The sequence below is a fragment of the Molossus molossus genome, unplaced genomic scaffold, assembly GCF_014108415.1.
Source record: "Molossus molossus isolate mMolMol1 unplaced genomic scaffold, mMolMol1.p scaffold_m16_p_4, whole genome shotgun sequence".
In the NCBI taxonomy this organism is placed as follows: domain Eukaryota; kingdom Metazoa; phylum Chordata; class Mammalia; order Chiroptera; family Molossidae; genus Molossus; species Molossus molossus.
This window is the reverse complement of record NW_023425377.1, coordinates 48,486,855-48,506,869: the sequence shown is the minus strand read 5'-3', so window position 1 is coordinate 48,506,869 and position 20,015 is coordinate 48,486,855. Positions and strand designations below refer to the sequence as shown.

Genomic DNA, 20,015 nt, shown 5'->3' with positions numbered 1-20,015 from the left:
CAAGGCAGGTGTAGTACCGCCACTCCTAAATTTTATATATGTTTTTATTGATTTTTTTAGAGAGAGGAAGGAAGAGAGAGATAGAAACAGTGATGTGAGAGAGAAACATCGATCTGCTGCCTCCTGCATGCCCCCTACTGGGCACTGAGCCCAAAACCTGGGCATGTGCCCTAACTGGGAATCAAACCAGGACGTCTCAGTCCATGGGACGACACTCAATCCACTCACTGAGCCCACCCCAGCCAGGCACCACTCCTAAACTTTTACCATCATGTGGGTTGGGAACCTAAGGCTCAGAGAGGTTGAGTAACTTGGTTGGGGTAAACAGCTTCCATATCAGTCATTTCTTTTTCCCTCCTGCCTTAGCACCCCCTTGTTGGTATCTGTTGCCTACAGCCTCTGGAAGGAAGCATCACCTATGTCACAATGACACAAGTGTCCCTGCAGCTGCCAGCCCTGACACCAAGCCATGGGGTTCCCATGAAGAGGTGGGGAGAACAGCAAGAGCTGGTCTTCCCCACCAACAGACTCTCCAGATGGGACAGTTTCTCCATCTATACGTGAGCAGGCCAATCATGACAGACTCCAGGTGCCTTCTAGGGTGGCTCGAGTGTCTGATTCTATGCATGCAGTGAGAGGGTTGTCCACTGTAGAAGGAAAAGAAGAAAGCCAACAGGAGGAAAGCTCTGGGGCCTGGTTTTGCTTGTTTGGAGCAACATTATAACCACAACCAGATGGCACAGCTGTCCCCAGGTGTCAGGAGGATACAGGTCTCTCTCCCTCCTTTCCTCAGTTAATGTCATTGGGTTGTGCCCCATGCAGGTAGTTAAGGACATAAAGTTGCATGATATGTAGACTACACACTTCAGTGAGCTACCTTCTGTTAGGACATGAAGAATCAGATGTGGTGGAAAGGGAAAATGGGAAAGGGAGAGCCTCAGCATTTGTCTGATGCCCAAGAGGAAGGTGTTTCAGTTGTTGGGAGTGGGGGTGCTACAGGATGATCCCAGGCGGTTTCTGGCTTGGCTACGTGGGTACTGGTGATGCCTGCATTAAGTTGAGCAAGGAACCCTGCAGGGAAGCATGTGGGCAACTGGGACATGAGTCTGGGTTTGGACATACTGCATCCAAATGGAATTGTCCTAGAGATGTTTGAACATTTGAGTGTTCATCTCAGGTTAAAGGGTTGACCAGTTGTCAGTTTTGTGAGGTGTTGGTACAGAAGCCCTTAGAATCTGGTTTAGTTTGGCCCTGGAGCCTCAGGAGCAGTAGCTTCATATTATTTCTCCACTTAGGCCCTTCAGGGAGGAGTCCTGTTCAGCCTGCCGGGCCTGCAGCCCCCTAGACCCTAGGTGCTCAGTGACACCCAGGCCTCGGTCCCCCTCTAAGCCTGCTCAACACTTTCCCCAAAGGCCCTGGGAGGCAGGGCATCCCACACTACTGAGCAGCTGTCCACACTGCTACCATCCCTCCTCATCAGGCTTTCCACCTAACTATGCCACCCAGGAGAACCACCCAGAAAAACCCATTAGTTCAGCCACCTCAGCAAAGACAAATGTCCACCTGGCTTAAGTTACTTAGACAGAAAATGTTATAGTCATATTCAGCGATCACTGTCAGAAAACCATGATGCTGCTTTAGCTTTCATATCCAGGAAGATCCTGGCTTACTCATTTACTCATGGGCCCCCTTCCTGCTGTGTCCCACAACTCAGCCTGGGCTACTGTGGCTTGGCAAGAGCCTGGACAGATACAAGCTGGCTGGGCCTTTTCCCTTTTATAACCAGAGGAGAGAGATGCCCTGTACACCAGTGGGGTCCCTGTTCCCACACCTTGCTCACCCTGATAACAGGGGTATACAGAGAGGAGAAAAGACCTAATACCAGGCCAGCCTCACAAAGTTCATACAGGAGCTGGGAGGAGATCAAGACATGTGTTTTGGCCATGACAGGCCTGAAATTTTAGTGACACACCCATGTGGAGGTTGGCAGTTGCTGCTCAGGTGTGGCAGGACTCAGCTGATGTAATAGACCTGCAGGCACTTTATAAGCTATAAATCCCTTTTCAGTATAAGAAGCTGTTGTCTAGAATGAGGTGCCAGAATCTTGGCCTTTAAAAGTCAAAATGATCCTGAGCAAGTCCAGCATGAAACTCGAGGGCTATATCTGATAGCAGGGAAAATCAAAGACTGCAACTAGTATGAATTTTTGCTCTCTTCAATATTCAGGGTTGGCCCTGGCCGGTTTGGCTCAGTAGTTAGAATGTCGGCCAGTGGACCAAAGGGTTGGTTGGTCGATTCCAGTCGAGGGCACATACCTGGGTTGTGCACATATCTGGGTTGCAGGTTTGATCCCCAGCCTCTGTTGGAGTCATATGGGAGGCAGCCAATCAATGTGTCTCTCTCACATCAATGTTTCTCTCTCTTTCTCTCTCTCTCTCCTACCACCTCCCTTCCACTTTCTCAAAAAATCGGTGGAAAAATATCCTCAGGTGAAGATTAACAACAACAAAAATACTTAGGGTTGCATCACTTACATGATCAAATCATCTTTGACAGAGGTGCCAAATCTGGCTACACAAAAAATAATCTCTTCAACAAATGGTGCTGAGAAAGCAGGATAACCACAGACAAAAGAATGAAGGTGGGACCTTACTTTACACCATAAACAAAAGTTAACTCAAAGATTTAAAAGGCAACAAAAACAAAAATATAAAAATTGGGCTACATCAAACTCAAAAATCTTCTTCACAGCCTGTCTGAGCAGTTCAGTTGGTTGAGCGTCGTCCTTTGCACCGATAGGTTGCCAGTTCAATTCTCGGTCAGGGCACATACCAGGGTTTCAGGTTTGATCCCCGGTCAGGGCATGTACACATTCATGAAAGGTAACCTATAGAATGGTAGAAAATATTTGCAAACCATATACCTGATAAGGGGTTAATATCCAGAATATATAAAGAATTCCCATACAGACTGACAAACCTCAGAGGGAAGGGGGGTTGGGGGCAAGAAGAGATAAACCAAAGAATGTATGTATAAATGCATAACCAATGGTTACAGACAACAGTTGGTGAAGGCAGGGTGGGACTGAAGTGAGGAGGAGGGTCTCAATGGGGGAAAAAATGTGGGATATTTGTAATACTTTCAACAATAAAGATAAAAATTTTAAAAAAGAACTCTGACAACTCAACAACAATAAAACCCAAACAATCCAACTTAAAAATGGGCAAAAGACTTGAATAGATATTTCTTCCAAGAAGATATACAAATGGCCAACAGGTATAGGAAAAGATGGTTAACATCACTAATTATTGGGAAAATGCAAATTTAAACCACAGTGAAATATCACTCACATCCATTAGGATGGCCATAATAATAATAATAATAATAATAATAACAACAACAACAACAACAATAACAGTTGTGGATAAGGATGTAAAGAAATTGAAACCTTTGTGCACTGTTGATGGGAAGGTAAAATGGTGCAGCCACTATCGAAAAAAGTATGGAAGTGCCTCAAAAAATTAAAAATAGAATTACCATAGGATCCAGCAATCCCACTTGTAAGTATGTATTCAAAAGAGTTGAAAATAGGATCTTGAAGAGATACTTGCAGCCTGGTGTTTATAGCATTATTTACAATAGCTAAGAGGTGGAAGAAACTCAGGATCCATCACCAAATGAGATGAATGGATGAAGAATATGTGGTGTATACATGCAATGGAATATTTACTCAGCCTTAAAAAAGAAGGAAGTTGGATAAACCACAGAACTTATATGCATGTATGCATGAACAATGGACATGGACAACAAAGCTGGGGATGGGGAGGAGGGGTATCAGTGGAGGAAAAAAGAGAAACATCTGTAACAAAACTAATAGTGACAGAAAACTTCCCTAACTTGGTGAAAGAAGAAGGCATTCAAGTTCAAGAAGCACAAAGAGGCCCAAGTAAGAAGAACCCAAACAGGCCCACACCAAGACACATAGTAATTAAAATGCCAAAAATTAAAGGCAAAAAGAGAATCCTGAAAGCAGCAAGAGAGAAGCAACAGGTTACCTACAAAGGAAACCCCATAAGGCTCTCAGCTGACTTCTCACAAGAAACACTACAGGCCAGAAGAGAATGGCATGAAATAATGAAGGTCATGAAAAACAAGGATCTGAATCCAAGACTACTCTATCCAGCAAGGCTATCACTCAAAATAGAAGGTCAAATAAAGAGCTTCCCAGAAAATAAAAAAAGCTAAGGGAATACATTACATCAAACCAGCACTGCAAGAAATGTTAATAGGACTGCTGTAATTAGTAGAAGAAACAGGAAGAAAAATAGAACCACACTAAACAAAAAATGGCAATGACTAAGTGCATATCAATAATCACCTTAAATGTAAATGAACTGAATGCTCTGATAAAAAGACACAGAGTAGCTGATTGGATAAGAAAGCATGACTCATCTATGTGTTGTTTACAAGAGACCACCTCACAACAAAAGACTCACATACGTTGAAAGTGAAGGAATAGAAAAAAAAAATCTTCCAAGTAAACGGAAAGCAAAAAAAAAGCTGGGGTAGCAATACTCATATCTGATAAAGTAGATTTCAAAATAAAGGCCATAACTAGAGACAAAGAAGGCCACTACATAATATTGAAAGGATCTATCCAACAGGAAGATATAACCTTGATAAACATATACGCACCCATATTAGGAGCACCAACATATATTAAAAATCTTCTGGAGGATGTCAAAGGAGAAATTGACAACAATACAATCATAGTAGGGGAATTCAACACCCTGTTGACACCACTGGATAGATCCTCTAGACAAAAAATTAGCAAGGAAACAGATTCTAAATGAAGCACTAGATCAAATGGATTTAATAGATATCTACAGAGAATTACACCACAAAAAACAGAATTCACATTCTTCTCAAGTGCACATGGGACATTCTCAAAGATAAATCACATGATAGGACACAAACTAAATCTCTACAAGTTCAAGAAGATTGAAATCATATCAAGCATCTTCTCAGATCACAATGGCATGCAACTAGAAATCAATTGCAACATAAACATGCAAAGACATTTGAAAACATGGAGGCTAAATAGCATGTTATTAAACAATAAATGGGTTACCATGGAGATCAAGGAAGAAATTATAAACTTCCTGGAAACCAATGAAAATAAACACACAACAACACAAAACCTATGGGATGCAGCAAAAGCAGTTCTGAGAGGGAAGTTCATAGCACTATAGGCCTACCTCAAGAAACAAGAAAAACTTCTAATAGACAATCTAATCTCACATCTTAAAGAATTAGAAAGCAAACAAAAAGAAAACACCAGAGCAAGTAGAAGGAAGGAAATAGTAAAGATCAGAGCAGAAATAAATGACATAGAGACCAAAAAACAACTCAAAGGATCAATGAAACAAAGAGCTGGTTTTGGAAAAGATAAACAAGATTGATGGACCCTTAACTAGACTCACCAAGAAACAAAGACAGAGAATCCAAATACACAAAATCAGAAATGAAAGAGGAGAACTAACAACTGACATCACAGAAATATAAAAGATTGTTAACAGCTACTATGAACAATTATATGGCAACAATTTGACAATCTAAGTGAAATGGACAAATTTCTAGAAACACATAGTGTCCCAAAACTGGACCAGGAAGAGATAGAAAACTTGAACAGACCAATAACAACTAAGGAAATTGAAGATGTAATCAAGACTCTCCCTGCAAACAAAAGCCCAGGCCCAGATGGCTTCACAGGGGAGTTTTACTGAACATTCAAAGAAGAACTAACACCCGTTCTCCTCAAACTATTTCAAAAAATTCAAGAAGAAGGAAGACTTCCAAACTCGTTTCATGAGGCCAGCATAATTCTAATTCCAAAACCATAAAAAGACACTACAAAGAAAGAAAACTACAGGCCAATATCCCTGATGAACATAGACTCTAAAATCCTGAACAAAATACTAGCAAATTGGATCCAGCAATACATCAAAAAAATTGTTCACCATGACCAAGTGGGATTCATCCCACGGATGCAAGGCTGGTACAATATTTGCAAATCAATAAATATGATGCACCACATAAACAAAATGAAGAATAGAAACCACAGGATCATATCAATAGATGCTGAAAAAGCATTCGACAAAATCCAGCATCCATTTCTGATAAAAACACTCAGCAAGGTGGGAATAGAGGGATCATTCTAGACATAATAAAGGCCATATATGAAAGACCTACAGCCAACATCATACTCAATGTGCAGAAACTAAAAACATTTCCCTTAAGAACAGGAACAAGACAGGAATGCCCACTGTCGCCACTCTTATTTAACATAGTACTGGAAGTCTTAGCCACAGCAATCAGACATGAAGAAAAAATAAAAAGGATCCAAATTGGAAAGTAGAAAGTGAAACTGTCATTATTTGCAGATGACATGATATTATACATAGAAAACCCTAAAGACTCCATCAAAAACCTACTAGACTTAATAAATAACTTTGGCAAAGTAGCAGGATACAGAATTAACATCAAGAAATCGATGGCATTCTTATACACCAATGATGAACTCACAGAAAGAGAGACTGAAAAAACAACCCCATTTACCATTGCGGCAAAAAAGTTAAGATATCTAGGAATAAATTTAACCAAAGAAGTAAAGGACCTATTTGCAGAAAACTACAGGTCATTGAAAAAAGAAATAGAGGAAGATATAAAAAAGTAAAAACACATATCTTGTTCATGGATTGGAAGAATTAACATCATTAAAATGTTCATATTACCCAAAGCAATCTATAGAATCAATGCAATCCCCATCAAAATACCAATAACATATTTCACAGAACTAGAACAAATATTTCGAAAGTTCATGTGGAACCAAAAAAGACCCTGAATAGTCACAGCAATCTTGAAAAAGAAGAACAAAGCAGGTAGAATCACAATACCAGATATCAGGTTATACTACAAAGCGACTGTAATCAAAACAACCTGGTACTGGCACAAGAATAGGCATATAGACCAGTGGAACATAACAGAGTACCCAGAAATGGACCCAAGGCAATATGCTCAATTAATATTTGACAAAGGTGGAAAGAGCATACAGTGGAGTAAAGACAGCCTCTTTGGTAAATGGTGTTGAGAAAATTGGACAGCTACATGAAACAAAAAAAAATGAAACTAAACCATCAACTTACACCATACAGAAAAATAAACTCAAAATGGATAAAAGACTTAAATGTGACCTGTGAATCCATAAAAATTCAAGAAGAAAACGTAGGCAACAAAATTTCGGACATAATACGCAGCAGAATTTTCACTGATACATCACCTAAGGCAACAGAAACAAAGGAAAAAATGAACACATGGGACTACATTAAACTAAAAGCTTCTGCACAGCAAAAGAAACAACCATCAAAATGGAAAGGCAACCCACTGTATGGGAGAACATCATTGCCAATGATACATCAGATAAGGGGTTAATTTCCAAAATATATAGAGTACTCATACAACTCAACAAAAGGAATACAAAGAACTCAATTAAAAAATGGGCAGAGGAACTGAACAGACACCTATCCAAACAGGACATACAAATGGCCAAGAGACATATGAAGAAATGCTCAACATCACTAATCATCAGAGAGATGCAAATTAAAACAACAATGAGGTATCACCTCACACCTGTCAGAATGGCCGCCATCAACAAATCATCAAACAACAAGTGTTGGCGAGGGTGTGGAGAAAAGGGGACTCTAGTACACTGCTGGTGGGAATGCAGACTGGTGCAGCCACTATGGGAAGCAATATGGTGTTACCTAAAAAAATTAAAAATTGAACTTCCATTTGACCCAGTTACCCCACTTCTAGGAATATACCCTAAGAAGCCTGAAACACCAATCAGAAAGAATATATGCACCCCCATCTTCATAGCAGCACTATTTACAACAACTAAGATCTGGAAACAGCCCAAGTGTCCATCAGTAGACGAATGGATAAACAAGCTGTGGTACATATACACAATGGAGTATTATACAGCTATAAGAACGAAAGATCTCTTATCCCTTGAGATGACATGGAGGGACCTGGAGAGTATTATCCTAAGTGAAACAAGCCAAGCAGAAAAAGACAAATACCACATGATCTCATTTATTTATGAAATATAATGAACATAACAGTCTGAGGAATATGGTAGACCCAGAAACATGGAAGTAGGGTACAGACTAACAACCCTCAAAAGAGGCGGTGGTCGGGGGAGGAAAGAGATAAACCACAGAACTTATATGCATGTACGCATAACCAATGGACATGGACGACAAAGCTAGGCACGGGGCAGGGGGGGATGGGGAGGAAGGTGTCAACGGATTAAAAAAGGAGAAACATCTGGAACAAAAATAAAATGAAAAAAAGAGAGAAACATCTGTAACAAAAATTAATTAAATTTTAAAAAAGAAGGAAATTGGCCTGGCTAGCATGACTCAGTGGTTAGAGCATTGGCCTGAGGACCAAAGGGTCCCAGGCTTGATTCCTGGTCAAGGGCACATACCTGAGTTGCAGGTTTGATCCCCTGCCCTGAACAGGGCGCGTATGGGAGATAATCAGTTGAGGTGTCTCTCTCACATCGATGTTTTTCTCTCTCTCCCTCCTTCCCTCCCTCCTTTTTTCTAAAAATCAACGGAGCCCTGGTCAGTTAGAGCGTCAGCCCACAGACTGAAGAGTCCCGGGTTTGGTTCCCACTAAGGGCACATACTTCAAATGCAGTTTGTCCCCGGCCCCTGTTGGGGTCATGTGGGTGGCAACCACTCGATGGGTTTCTTTCATATCGATGTTTATCTCTCACATCGATGTTTCTCTCTCTCACTTCCTCCTTCTCCCTCCCGCTTTGTCTGAAGATACATGCAAAAATGTTCTCAGGTGAGGATAAAAAAAAAAAAAAAAAGTAAAAATCAATGGAAAAAATATCCTAGGATGAGGGTTTAAAAGAAAGAGAGAAAGAAATAGTCACTTCAGCAACATGGAGGAACTTTAAGTACATTGTATTAAGTGAAATAAGCCAGTCACAAAAGGACAAATACTACAAGATTTCACTTATATGAGATATCTAAAATAGGAAAGTCTTAGAACAGAAAGTAGGACCGTGGTTTCTGGAGGGCTGGAGGAGGGGAATTATTCATGAGTAAAGAGTTTCCAGTTTTGCAAGATGAAAAAGTTCTAGAGACCTGTTACACAACAACAGACATATGTTAACACTGACATCCTGTACTCTTTCTTAAAAATGGTTAAAGATTGTAAATTTTTGCCCTGGCCAGTTTGGTTCAGCGGTTAGAGCGTCGGCCTGCGGTCCTGAGAGACCCGGGTTCGGTTCCCGCTATGGGCGCGTACCTCGGTTGCAGTTTGTCCCCGGCCCTGGTCGGTCGTGCAGGTGGCAGCCACTCGATGTGTTCCTTTCACATCGATGTTTCTCTCTCTTTCTCTGTTCCTGTCTCTCCCTCCCACTCTACCTGAACAAAAAATGGAAAAAAATAAAATAAAGATTGTAAATTTTATGTTATGTGTTCTTGAGCGCAATAAATTACTTTAGAATCACAAACACAGGGGTACAAGAAATAACATGTCTTTAATGTTTTCATTTTATTTAACCATCCTAATCTCAAGCCCCCAGTGCTGACCAGAAATTCATTCTCACCTCACCCTGGCCTGCAAAGGTCTCTCTGTCTTTTTCTCAGAGACCTTCCCTCCTCTCCATCCAGGATTCCCCCTTAACAAAAGTGGAGAAGTGACACTAACCCACTGACCTGAGCTGCTTTTGCTTTTGTGTCCTGTCCCAATCTCTGGATCAAGGACACACAATGAGCACTGCTTAAAAACACCAGAGGAGCCCGGCCTGTATTGCTCAGTGGATTGAGCATCGTCCCGTGCACCAAGAAGTCACCGATTCAATTCTTAGGGCACATGCCCGATTGTAGGCTCGATACCCAGTCAGGGGCATGCAGGAGGCAGCCAATCAATGTTTCTCTCTCTTCCTTTCCCTTCCTCTCTCCATAAAAATCAATTTTTTTAAAAAATGGGAGGAGGAAAAGAGGGAAACACACACACACTCACACAACCGTTCTGCCTCGAATCTGATTCATGGCCAGTCTGTTTCTTTTTGGTGGTTGTTCTAGGAATCTGGAAGGAGGAGTGACCTTTACAGGAAAGGTCAGTGCCTTGTAATACAGCCAATCTGTCCAACTACCTTGTCAGGGCCTACCCCAGCTTTGGCATGCAGTGGATGGGCAGGATAGAGAGAGACAGGTATAAAGTGCCATTTCATTTGCAATCTAGTACATGCATCTTCTCTTCTGCACACTTTCCTCTGGCACCTGAGAAAAGAAAGGAAGAAGTTTGACTAAGAGGTGAGTGAAATTGGAGGCAGGCAAAAGTGAAAATGCAAGATCAAAGAGCTTCAGGGATGTTTGCAGCAAGCTCCAGAAGAACCTCTCCACTCCCAGGGCAAGGCAAGCCATGCACTGGACTTAGTCTTCTGACTAAGGCAGTAGGCTGGTCAGCATTTCCTTATCCAGACCCTCTCCCAGGACCTTCGTGGGCAGAGGGAGACAAGGCAAAGGCAGGATGGTTTCCACCATCAATTCAGAAAGGCTCAAACAAATGTAGATGGAGAGCTGGATACTAAAAAGGATTTGTGTTATCTAATATATCCTGATAAATGTATAAGCATTTGCCTGAGCTAGGGTGGGGGGTGGCTGGGAGGTGCTGAGGGTTCTAGCAAGCAAGGGAAGGACAATGGATGGATAGGATATTGCCCATTATTACTGAGTTTAAGTGTTTGAAATACCATGATGGTGTCTTTATATGGTGTGGTGTCTCTGTTGTTTTATTGCAGGGGAAATTAAACAGCATTGGCCTAGGATTTCATAAGATAACTCCCACCCTCAGCCTTATATGTCTCATCAGTGAGAAGTTTCTCAGTTGCAAAGTCTTCTGCCTCAAGATTTTCCAGATAGTAAACCTTTTTTATTATGGAGGGATTGTGAATAGATAAATGATCAGATCATTAAATGACTGAATGAGTGAGTGAAAGGTGAGAACACAACCCACAGGGGAAGGCCTGGAGGAGCAGAAGAGGGAGGAGCAGGAGCTGGGTTTCTCCCCACACCTCTCCTCTCCCTCAGCCAGCAGGGTGGTGGGCAGGCTGGCGCCAGGATGCAGCTGCAGAGTGGGTTGGTGGGCTAGCAGCAGGTGGGCTATGCCCCAAACCACTGGCTTCCCTTCTCAACAAATTTATTCTTGTTTTCTTGCCCAGGGCCCCCTGGACGGCGTGGCAAGCCTGGACGAAGAGGCGATCCTGGTGAGTCCCAGGTTTTCCTAAACCTAGGCCTAGAAGTCTGCCCTTGACCCGGGACCCAGCTGGATGCACCAGCTCCTGTAACACCTCATTACTCAGGACACTTGGTCCTGGGCCAGATTTTCATCTCCCTGCCATTTCCAGCCACTGCCCCTGGAAGCCACAGTGCCCAATACTGCCTTTTCTTGGCTTCTTGACATCACAGTTCCAGTGATTATCTTATCCATGTCCTTGGCAATCTCCAAATCTCGTCATCAACCTCAGAAACTTCACTCTCTAGTCTCTCATTCTGAAACAGCCTCATCTCTTTGTGGGAACTGAGAGTGATTTCACCAGCCCACAGTCCCTGGTTCTCCTGTGTCCCCATCCCTCCCCAGACTTGGCCTGTTCTTCCCTTGGCAGAGGCACCAGGAGGAGACTCCACCTTCCTTCCATACAACCTGCAGACTCGCCCATATGTGCCACCACCTTCCCTCCTGCCATCTTCATTTCACCCAAACCACACTTGCTCTGCACATATCCATCCCCCAACATAGAGAAGTTTCCTCACAGGCATCCACACACCCAACCTCACCCTGGCTCTTCCACCTGGCCTTCCACTCAGCCCAGCGCCTCCGGTCTCTTCTCACTGTCACTCCACTGACATCATCTTGGCCAAAGTTACCACTGACCTCCAGATGGTCGTGCCAGCAGATGTTTTGTCGTTATCTTCTTTGAGCCTCACTGTTGGCCACTGTTCTCTGTGTGCTTTGACTTCCAGAAGCTGAAGGCTATTTCCTGTCTGAATGCCATGGCTTCCTTTACTCTAGATTTTGTGTGTAATCACACACACACACACACACACACACACACACACACACAGACCCGCAAATACGCATTTCATCACTCAGTTCTCATTTCTGTCCTTGTAAAACATTTTATTACCTTTTACTATAAGCTCCTGCCATCTATTCTGGGAGGAGATGAGGAATATATAGTTACTTTTTTTTTTTTTTAGGAAAAAGTATATTACTCTGCTCCTTTATAAAAGCAGCAAGAACATTAGGAAAATTTGACCTTTTTGCAACTATGGAAATTAATGAAAAACTTGCAACAATCTCTTTATTCAAGAAAAAATTATAAAACTTGCTAAGAACAGCAATGTTTGTAACATTTTAACATTGTGCATCTCCTCAGGCCCATGGTACCCTTAAAAAACCATCAGCCTTCTGACCGGGTAGATCAGTTGGTTAGAGCTTTGTCCCAATACACCAAGGTTGAGGGCTCAATACCCAGTCAGAGCATGTATAAGAATCAACCAATGAATGCATTAATAAGTGGAACAACAAATCAATGTTTCTCTCTCTCTCTCTCCCTCTCCCTCTCTGCCTGTGTGTGTCTCTCTCTCCCCCCACTTCCTCTCTCTCTAAAATCAATCAATAAATTTTTTTTTTAAGTTTTTAAAATCAGCCTTACAACAATAGTACCTGTGAAGAGTAGCAGCCACTGGAGGAGACAAACAGGTTTGAAGCTCCCAAAATGCTCATTTTCAGAGAATTGTCACTATTTGACCCGTCTATAAACTCTATGGAAAAGCTTGTACACAGGACCTCTCTTTATTTGATTTGATGTAGAGCATGATCATTGGAAAAGCCCTGTCTTTAGAGTACTTGCCAAAAACACTCAGCAGCAGTTGTTTAATATCACAGCTGCCGGAAGTGGTGACACCAGTTGGAACAAACAAGAAGCTGACACAAAAACTTAAACAAGCCCGCGCCAGTTTTGCTCCGTGGTTAGAGCATCGGCCTGTGGTCCAGAGAGACCCGGGTTCGGTTCCCGCTAAGGGCATGTACCTCAATTGCAGTTTATCCCCAGCCCTGGTTGGGTCGTGTGGGTGGCAGCCACTCAATGTGTCCCTTTCACATCGATGTTTCTCTCTCTCTCTCTCCCTCCTGCTCTGTCTGAACAAAAAATGGAAAAATGTCCTCGGGTGAGGATAAAAAAAAAAACTTAAACAAAAATCTAAGTAATGAGATGTCTAAAGGGGCTTTGCAAAGCTCCAGCATATGCCTGGGGAGCTAGAGGGCATATGCATGTGAAAAGCTGTGTATGTGTTCAGGGAAAACTTGAGAGAGCCTCAGTCTCTCACCTCTGGCTTAACTTAAGTCTCTGCTCAAGTAGGCAGTGAAGGCAACAACAGAGATGTGAAGTGGCAGAGCACTGAGTTGTGCTCCAACATATATAAAGAGTCCCTTGGCACAGAGTGGGAGACTTACTAGAATAAGACATTAAAGGAAACTTCTATCTATGTTGATCATTAAGCTAACTAAGCAGAGAATTAATTCAGTAGCTCACATGACAAAGAATACACACTTTATAGACTCCAGGAAAAGCCCTAAACACTGAGCAGCAATAGCAACAAACAGCAACAACAACAAATCCTGAAAAGTAGGAACAGAATCTAATTTCCACAGTAGCCACATTAAATTACTATAAATTCCCAGTTTTTAACAAAAAAATATGAGACATACAAAGATACAAGAAAGTATGGCAATAAAAAAGAAGAGAAAGCACCTGGCCGGTTTTGCTCAGTGGTTAGAGTGTCAGCCTGTGGACCAGAGAGTCCCAGGTTCAGTTCCTGCTAAGGGCATGTACCTCCAGTGCAATTTTTCCCCGCCCAGGTTGGGGTCCTGTGGGTGGCAACCAGCCAATGTGTCTCTCTCACATCAATGTTTCTCTCTCTCTCTTTTCTCTCTCTCCCTCTCGCTTTATCTGAAGATAAATTCAAGGGGGAAAAAAAGGAGGGAAAGCAATCACTAGAAACAGTCTCTGGGGAAGCCCGCATGGAAATACTAGATGAAAATGTTATATTTGTTATATTCAATATGTTTAAAGAACTAAAGGAAACCATGTCTAAAGAATTAAAGGAGAGCCCAAGAATTATGTACCACCAAATGGAAAATATCAATGGAGAGAGAGAGAGAGTATTAAAAAAAAGAACCAAATAGGAACTCTAAAGTACAATAACTGAAATGAAAAATTCACTAGAGAGGCTGGCATAAGAATAAAATCAGCGAACTTGAAGATGTGTCAGTTAAGATTATTCAATCTAAGAAAGAAAGAAAAGAGGAGGAGAAAGAAAGAAGCAGAAGAAATATATGAAAGAAGAATGACCAAGACCTTCCCAAATTTATTTTTTATACTTGTGGTTATGAGTTAATATAGCAAAAAGATAGAGATTAAAGTCAGCAAAAGTAAGAGGAACATAGGACCCAAAATTTCAGTATTTTCCTCCCAATGGAGTTGTACAGACAGCTCTAGTTCTCCTAGTAATAATGTGTGACAGTATGTGATGTTTTGCCAACCAGGGAAGCTCACTTGAGTCTAGCTGTCCAGGGTTTGTATTGAGTGCCCATGTGACTGACCTTAGTTATTCAGTCTCCAGCCCCTCCAAAGGTCAAAGTGATATCTAGCATGGCCCAAAACCTCCACCATAATTCACATTGTTGGCATAAACTATCTGGTATGGCTCATGGCTCCAGGTATTCAAAGATACTCGTTTAGGCATCATATTTCAAGGATTAAAAGGTTATCTCCTTGCAACTGATTAGAATCAGTTCTTTTTTTGGAACATGCAAGTTTTGGACAACTTAAGCCTATTGAGTTAACCCTTTATGACACACTCTCATAGCTCTTTCTTGTCATTCAAGAATCAGCACAAACGTAAACTCCTCAGAAAAGCTTTTGACAACCAACCATCCTAAACTATCCCCCCTTATTTCCTATCATTTTGCCTTGAAAACCTTTCCAAATTTAAAGAAAAACATTAATTGACACATAAGAGAAGCTCAACAAATTCAATGCTGGATAAAGTCAAAGAGATCCACACCTAAGCACATTATAGTCACATTGCCAAAAGCAAAAAGTGAAAAAGACAATCTTGCAAGGAGTAAGAGAATAATAATTCATCATAGAAAAGGGATCTTCAATAAGATTTATTCTCATCAGAAACCATAAAAGCCAAAGAACATTGGAATAATATATTTAAAGTGGTAAAAGAAAAAACTGTCAACCAAGAAATTTAAATTCATTTTTCTACCCTTGAAAAATGAAGAAGAAATCAAATCATGCCCAGATAAACGAAAATAGAGAGAATTTGCATTATCACACCTAACCTACAAGAAATAATAAGCAGATTCCTTCAGTCTGAAGTAAAAGGTCACTAGACAGCAAATTAAGTCCACCCAGAAATAAAGAATTTCAGTGAAGGTAACCACATAAGTAAATATGAAAAACAATGTAAGTATATTTTTATTTGTAACCTTTTTCTCTATTCTTATTTAAAAGATAATTGCATAAATCAGTAATTATAAAACTATATTTATGGGTTTATAATGTATAAAGTAGTAAAGTAGTAAATGATAACAAACAGGACTACATTGGAGCATAGCACTTGTATACAATTGAAAGTAAATTATTTTTAATCAAAACCATATTATCTTTCTGTTGTTGTTGTTAATCCTTACCCAAGGATATTTTTTCCATTGATTCTTAGAGAGAGTGGGTGGGGGGAGGAGAGGAAGAAAAAGAGAAACGTGTGAGAAACACATCAATTGGTTGCCTTCTGCACATGGGGATCAAACCTGCAACCCAGGTATGTGCCCTTGACTGGGAATTGAACTTGCAACTCTTCAGTGTGCAAGCCAACACTCTAACCACTGAGCCACACTGACCAGGGCAAAACCATGTTATTTTAAATTAAGATGTTAATTATAATCCCCAGGACAACCACTAAGAAAATAACTCCAAAGAATTGAATTAAAGAAAAAGAATGAAAACGGTACACTAGAAAGCATCTATTTCCCAGAAAAGAAGCAGTAGTGAAGCAGAAGAGGAAGAAAGAAGACATAAGACATATATAAATTAAATAGGCAGCCCGGCTAGTGTGGCTCAGTGGATTGAGCATTATCCCATGGGCTGAGAGGTCCCAATTCAATTCCTAGTCAGGGCACATACCCGGGTTGTGGGCTCAATCCCCAGTAGGGGGCATGCAGGAGGCAGCCAATCAATATATCTCTCTTACATCTTTCTCTTCCTCTCTCTCTAAAAAATCAATTAAAAAAAACATAAAAAGAAATTAAATAGGCATTGAACACATAAACCCTACCTTATGAGCAATTACATTAAATATAAAAGGATTAAACACTTCAAACAAAATCATAGATTGGCAAAATTAATCAATCAATAAATAAATAATGTAATCCAAAAAACATTCAATATCATTAATCATTAGGGAAATGCAAATCAAAACCACAGTGAGATATTATCTCATACCCATTAGGATGGCTACAATTTTTAAAAATCAGAAAATAACAGGTGTTGACAAGGATGTAGAGAAATTGGAATCCTTGTAAACTGTTAATGGAAATGTAAGATGGTACAACCACTGGAAAATAGTATGGTAGTTCCTCAAAAAAATTAAAAATGGCCCTGGCCGGTTTGGCTCAGCGGTTAGAGCATCGGCCTGCGGTCCAGAGAGACCCGGGTTCGGTTCCCGCTAAGGGCACGTACTTCGGTTGCAGTTTGTCCCCGGCCCTGGTTGGTTGTGCGGGTGGCAGCCACTCGATGTGTTCCTTTCACGTCGATGTTTCTCTCTCTCTCTCTCTTCCTCTTTCTCCCTCCCACTCTATCTGTACAAAAAATGGAAAAATGTCCACAGATGAGGATTAAAAAAAAAAAAATTAAAAATGGAACTAGCATATGATTCAATAATACCTCTTCAGAGTATATATCTAAAAGAACTAAAACCAGGATATCAAACAACAATATTATTCACAATAGCCAAAAGGTAGAAGCAATCTAAATGTCCATCACCAGATGAATGGAAAAACAAAATGTGATATTTACATACAGTGGAATATTATTCATTTTTTAAAAGGATATTCTGACACATGCTTCAGTATGGATAAACCTTGAGGACATTATGCTAAGTGAAATAAGCCAGTCACAAAAAGACAAATATTGTATTATTTTACTTACTGAGGTAATTAGAGGAGTCAAACTCATAAAAACAGAAAGTAGAATGGTGGTTGCCAGGGACTCAGGGAAGGAAGAATGGAAAGTTATTATTTAATGAGTATAGAGTTTCAATTTTTCAAAATGGAAATTTTCTGGAGATTGAATACATTACAGTGTAAATATGCATAACACTACTAAATTGTACATTTAAGATATTTAAGGTCATAAATGTTATGTTATGTGTGTACTGACACAATTTTTAATTTTTTAATTATATTTTTAAACACATGATTCAACTATAAGCTATAAAAGACAAACTTCAGATTTTAAAATGCAGTGAGTTGAAAATAAAATGCTGAGAAAAAGCATATCATGCTAATGATAACCAAAAAAGAGTTAAAGTGGCTATTCTTATGTCAGACAAAATAGATTTTAAGACAAATAAGGACATTTTATAAAGATGGAATATTTTTTAAGTTATAAACTTATATGTACCTTAAAACAGAGCCCCCAGGCCTGACCAGTTTGGCTCAACTGTTAGAGTGTCAGCCCTTGGACCAAAGAATAATGGGTTGCAGGTTCAATTCCTGCCCCTATTGGGGAGGATGTGGGAGACAACCAATCAATGTGTCTCTCTCACATTGATATTTCTCTCTCTTTCTCCCTCCTTCCTTCCTTCCCTTCCACTCTCTCTTTTAAAAAAAAAATCAATGGAAAAAATGTTTTTGGGTAAGGATTTAAAAAAATAATTTTATTTTATTTTAATTTTTTTTCTTTATTGATTTTAGAAAGAGAGGAAGTGAGAGGAAGAGAGAGATAGAAATATCAATGAGAGAGAACATCGATTGACCACCTCTTGCATACCCCCCACTGGGGATCAGGCCCACAAACTGGGCATGTGTCCTGATCAGAAATCGAACCAGCGACCTCTTGGTGCATGGGTCAATGCTCAACCACTGAGCCACACCAGACAGACTAAAAAAAATATTTTTATTAAAAATCCAGATCCCCTAGCCCTGGCTGGTTTGGCTTAGCAGTTAGAGTATCCATTGGCCCACACTGACCAAAGGGTCACAGGTTCAATTCCTGGTCAAGGGATGGTGCAGGAGGCAACCAATCAATGTGTCTCTCTCACATCAATGTTTCTCTCTCTTCCCCTCCCTCCTTTCGACTCTATCTAAAAATGGAAACATATCCTCAGGTGAGGATTAACCAAAAAAATAAAATAAAGCCCCCAAATACATGAAGCAAAAACTGACAGTTGAAGAAAGAAACAGACTAGTTCGCTTTGGCAGCACATATACTAAAATTGGAACGGTACAGAGAAGATTAGCATGGCCCCTGCGCAAGGAAGACATGCAAACTCGTGAAGCAGTCCATATTAAGAAAGAGAGAGAGAGAGAGAGAGAGAGAGAGAGAGAGAAAGAAACAGACTGTTTAACAATAATAGTTGGAGACCTCAATACCCCACTTTCAATAATGAATAGAACAAATATACAAAAAAACAACAAACAACATATAAATCAACAAGACAACACAGACATCTATAAAATATTCCAATCAACAACAGCAGAATACACATTTTTTTCAAGTGAATATGAAACATTCTTCAGTACAGACCACATTATTTTTCATTTAATTTCTCTTTATTGTTGAAAATATTACAGATGTCCCTCTTTTTCCTCCCTTTGACCCCCTCCATCCTGCTCCCCCCACCCAGGCCTCCCTGCACTATTGTCTGTGTCCATTGATTATGTATATATACGTATAAGTTCTTTGGTTAATCTCTTCCAGCCCCCCATCCTCCCTTCCCTCTGAAATTTGTCAGTCTGTTTCCTGCATCCATGTCTCTGGCTCTATTTTGTTCATCAGTTTATTTTGCTCATTAGATTCTACATATAAGTGAAATCATATAATACTTGTCTTCCTCTGACTGGCTTATTTCACTTAGCATGATACTCTCCGGATCCTTCCATGCTGTCTCAAAGGATCAGAGATCCCTCTTTTTTACAGTTGCATAGTATTCCATTGTGTAAATATATCACAGCTTTTTTTATCCACTCATCTACTGATGGGCACTTGGGCTGTTTCCAGGTCTTAACTATTGTAAATAGTGCTGCTATGAACATAGGGGTACATATATTCTTTCTGATTTGTGTTTCAGGATAGATCACATTTTAAACTGTAAAACAAGCCTCAATAAATGTAAGGAGTAAAATATGTCCTTTGACCACAAAAGAATTAAATTAGAAATCAATAACATAAAGAAATTTGAGAAACTAACAAACATAGATAAATTAAGCATTGCACTTCCAATAACCAATGACTCAAAGAATAAACCACAGGGGAAATAAAAAATATATTTTATATATAAATAAAAATGAAAACACAACATACCAAAACTCATAGGATATAACTAAAGTAGTGCCTTAGAGGGAAATGTATAACTGTAAATACCTATATTTTTTTTAAAAGAAGAGCAAACTTACATCAAAGCAAGCAGAAGGAAGAAAATCATAAAATTAAAGTGGAAAGAAATGAAATAGAAAATTAAAAACAACAGGAAAAATTTACAAGACCAAAAGTGAATATGTGAAAAGATTGACAAAATTTACAAATCTTTACTTAGGACTGATCAAGAAAAAATGAATGGGCACTTAAATCACTA

The 20,015-nt window shown here is 40.2% G+C and overlaps 1 protein-coding gene and 1 non-coding gene across 2 annotated transcripts in view; both read left to right on the top strand.

The window, feature by feature from the left end:
• COL23A1 (collagen type XXIII alpha 1 chain) overlaps positions 1–20,015 on the top strand; it is a 453,398-nt gene that overhangs the window by 367,379 nt on the left and 66,004 nt on the right. The window contains exon 3 of the mRNA XM_036241559.1: positions 11,309–11,353. Within this exon, the coding sequence (XP_036097452.1) occupies positions 11,309–11,353 (45 nt within the window). The remainder of the gene's footprint in view (positions 1–11,308; positions 11,354–20,015) is intronic.
• On the top strand, positions 18,629–18,733 carry LOC118616592. The gene has a single exon (XR_004956588.1). It is a non-coding gene; the product is annotated as a U6 spliceosomal RNA (small nuclear RNA).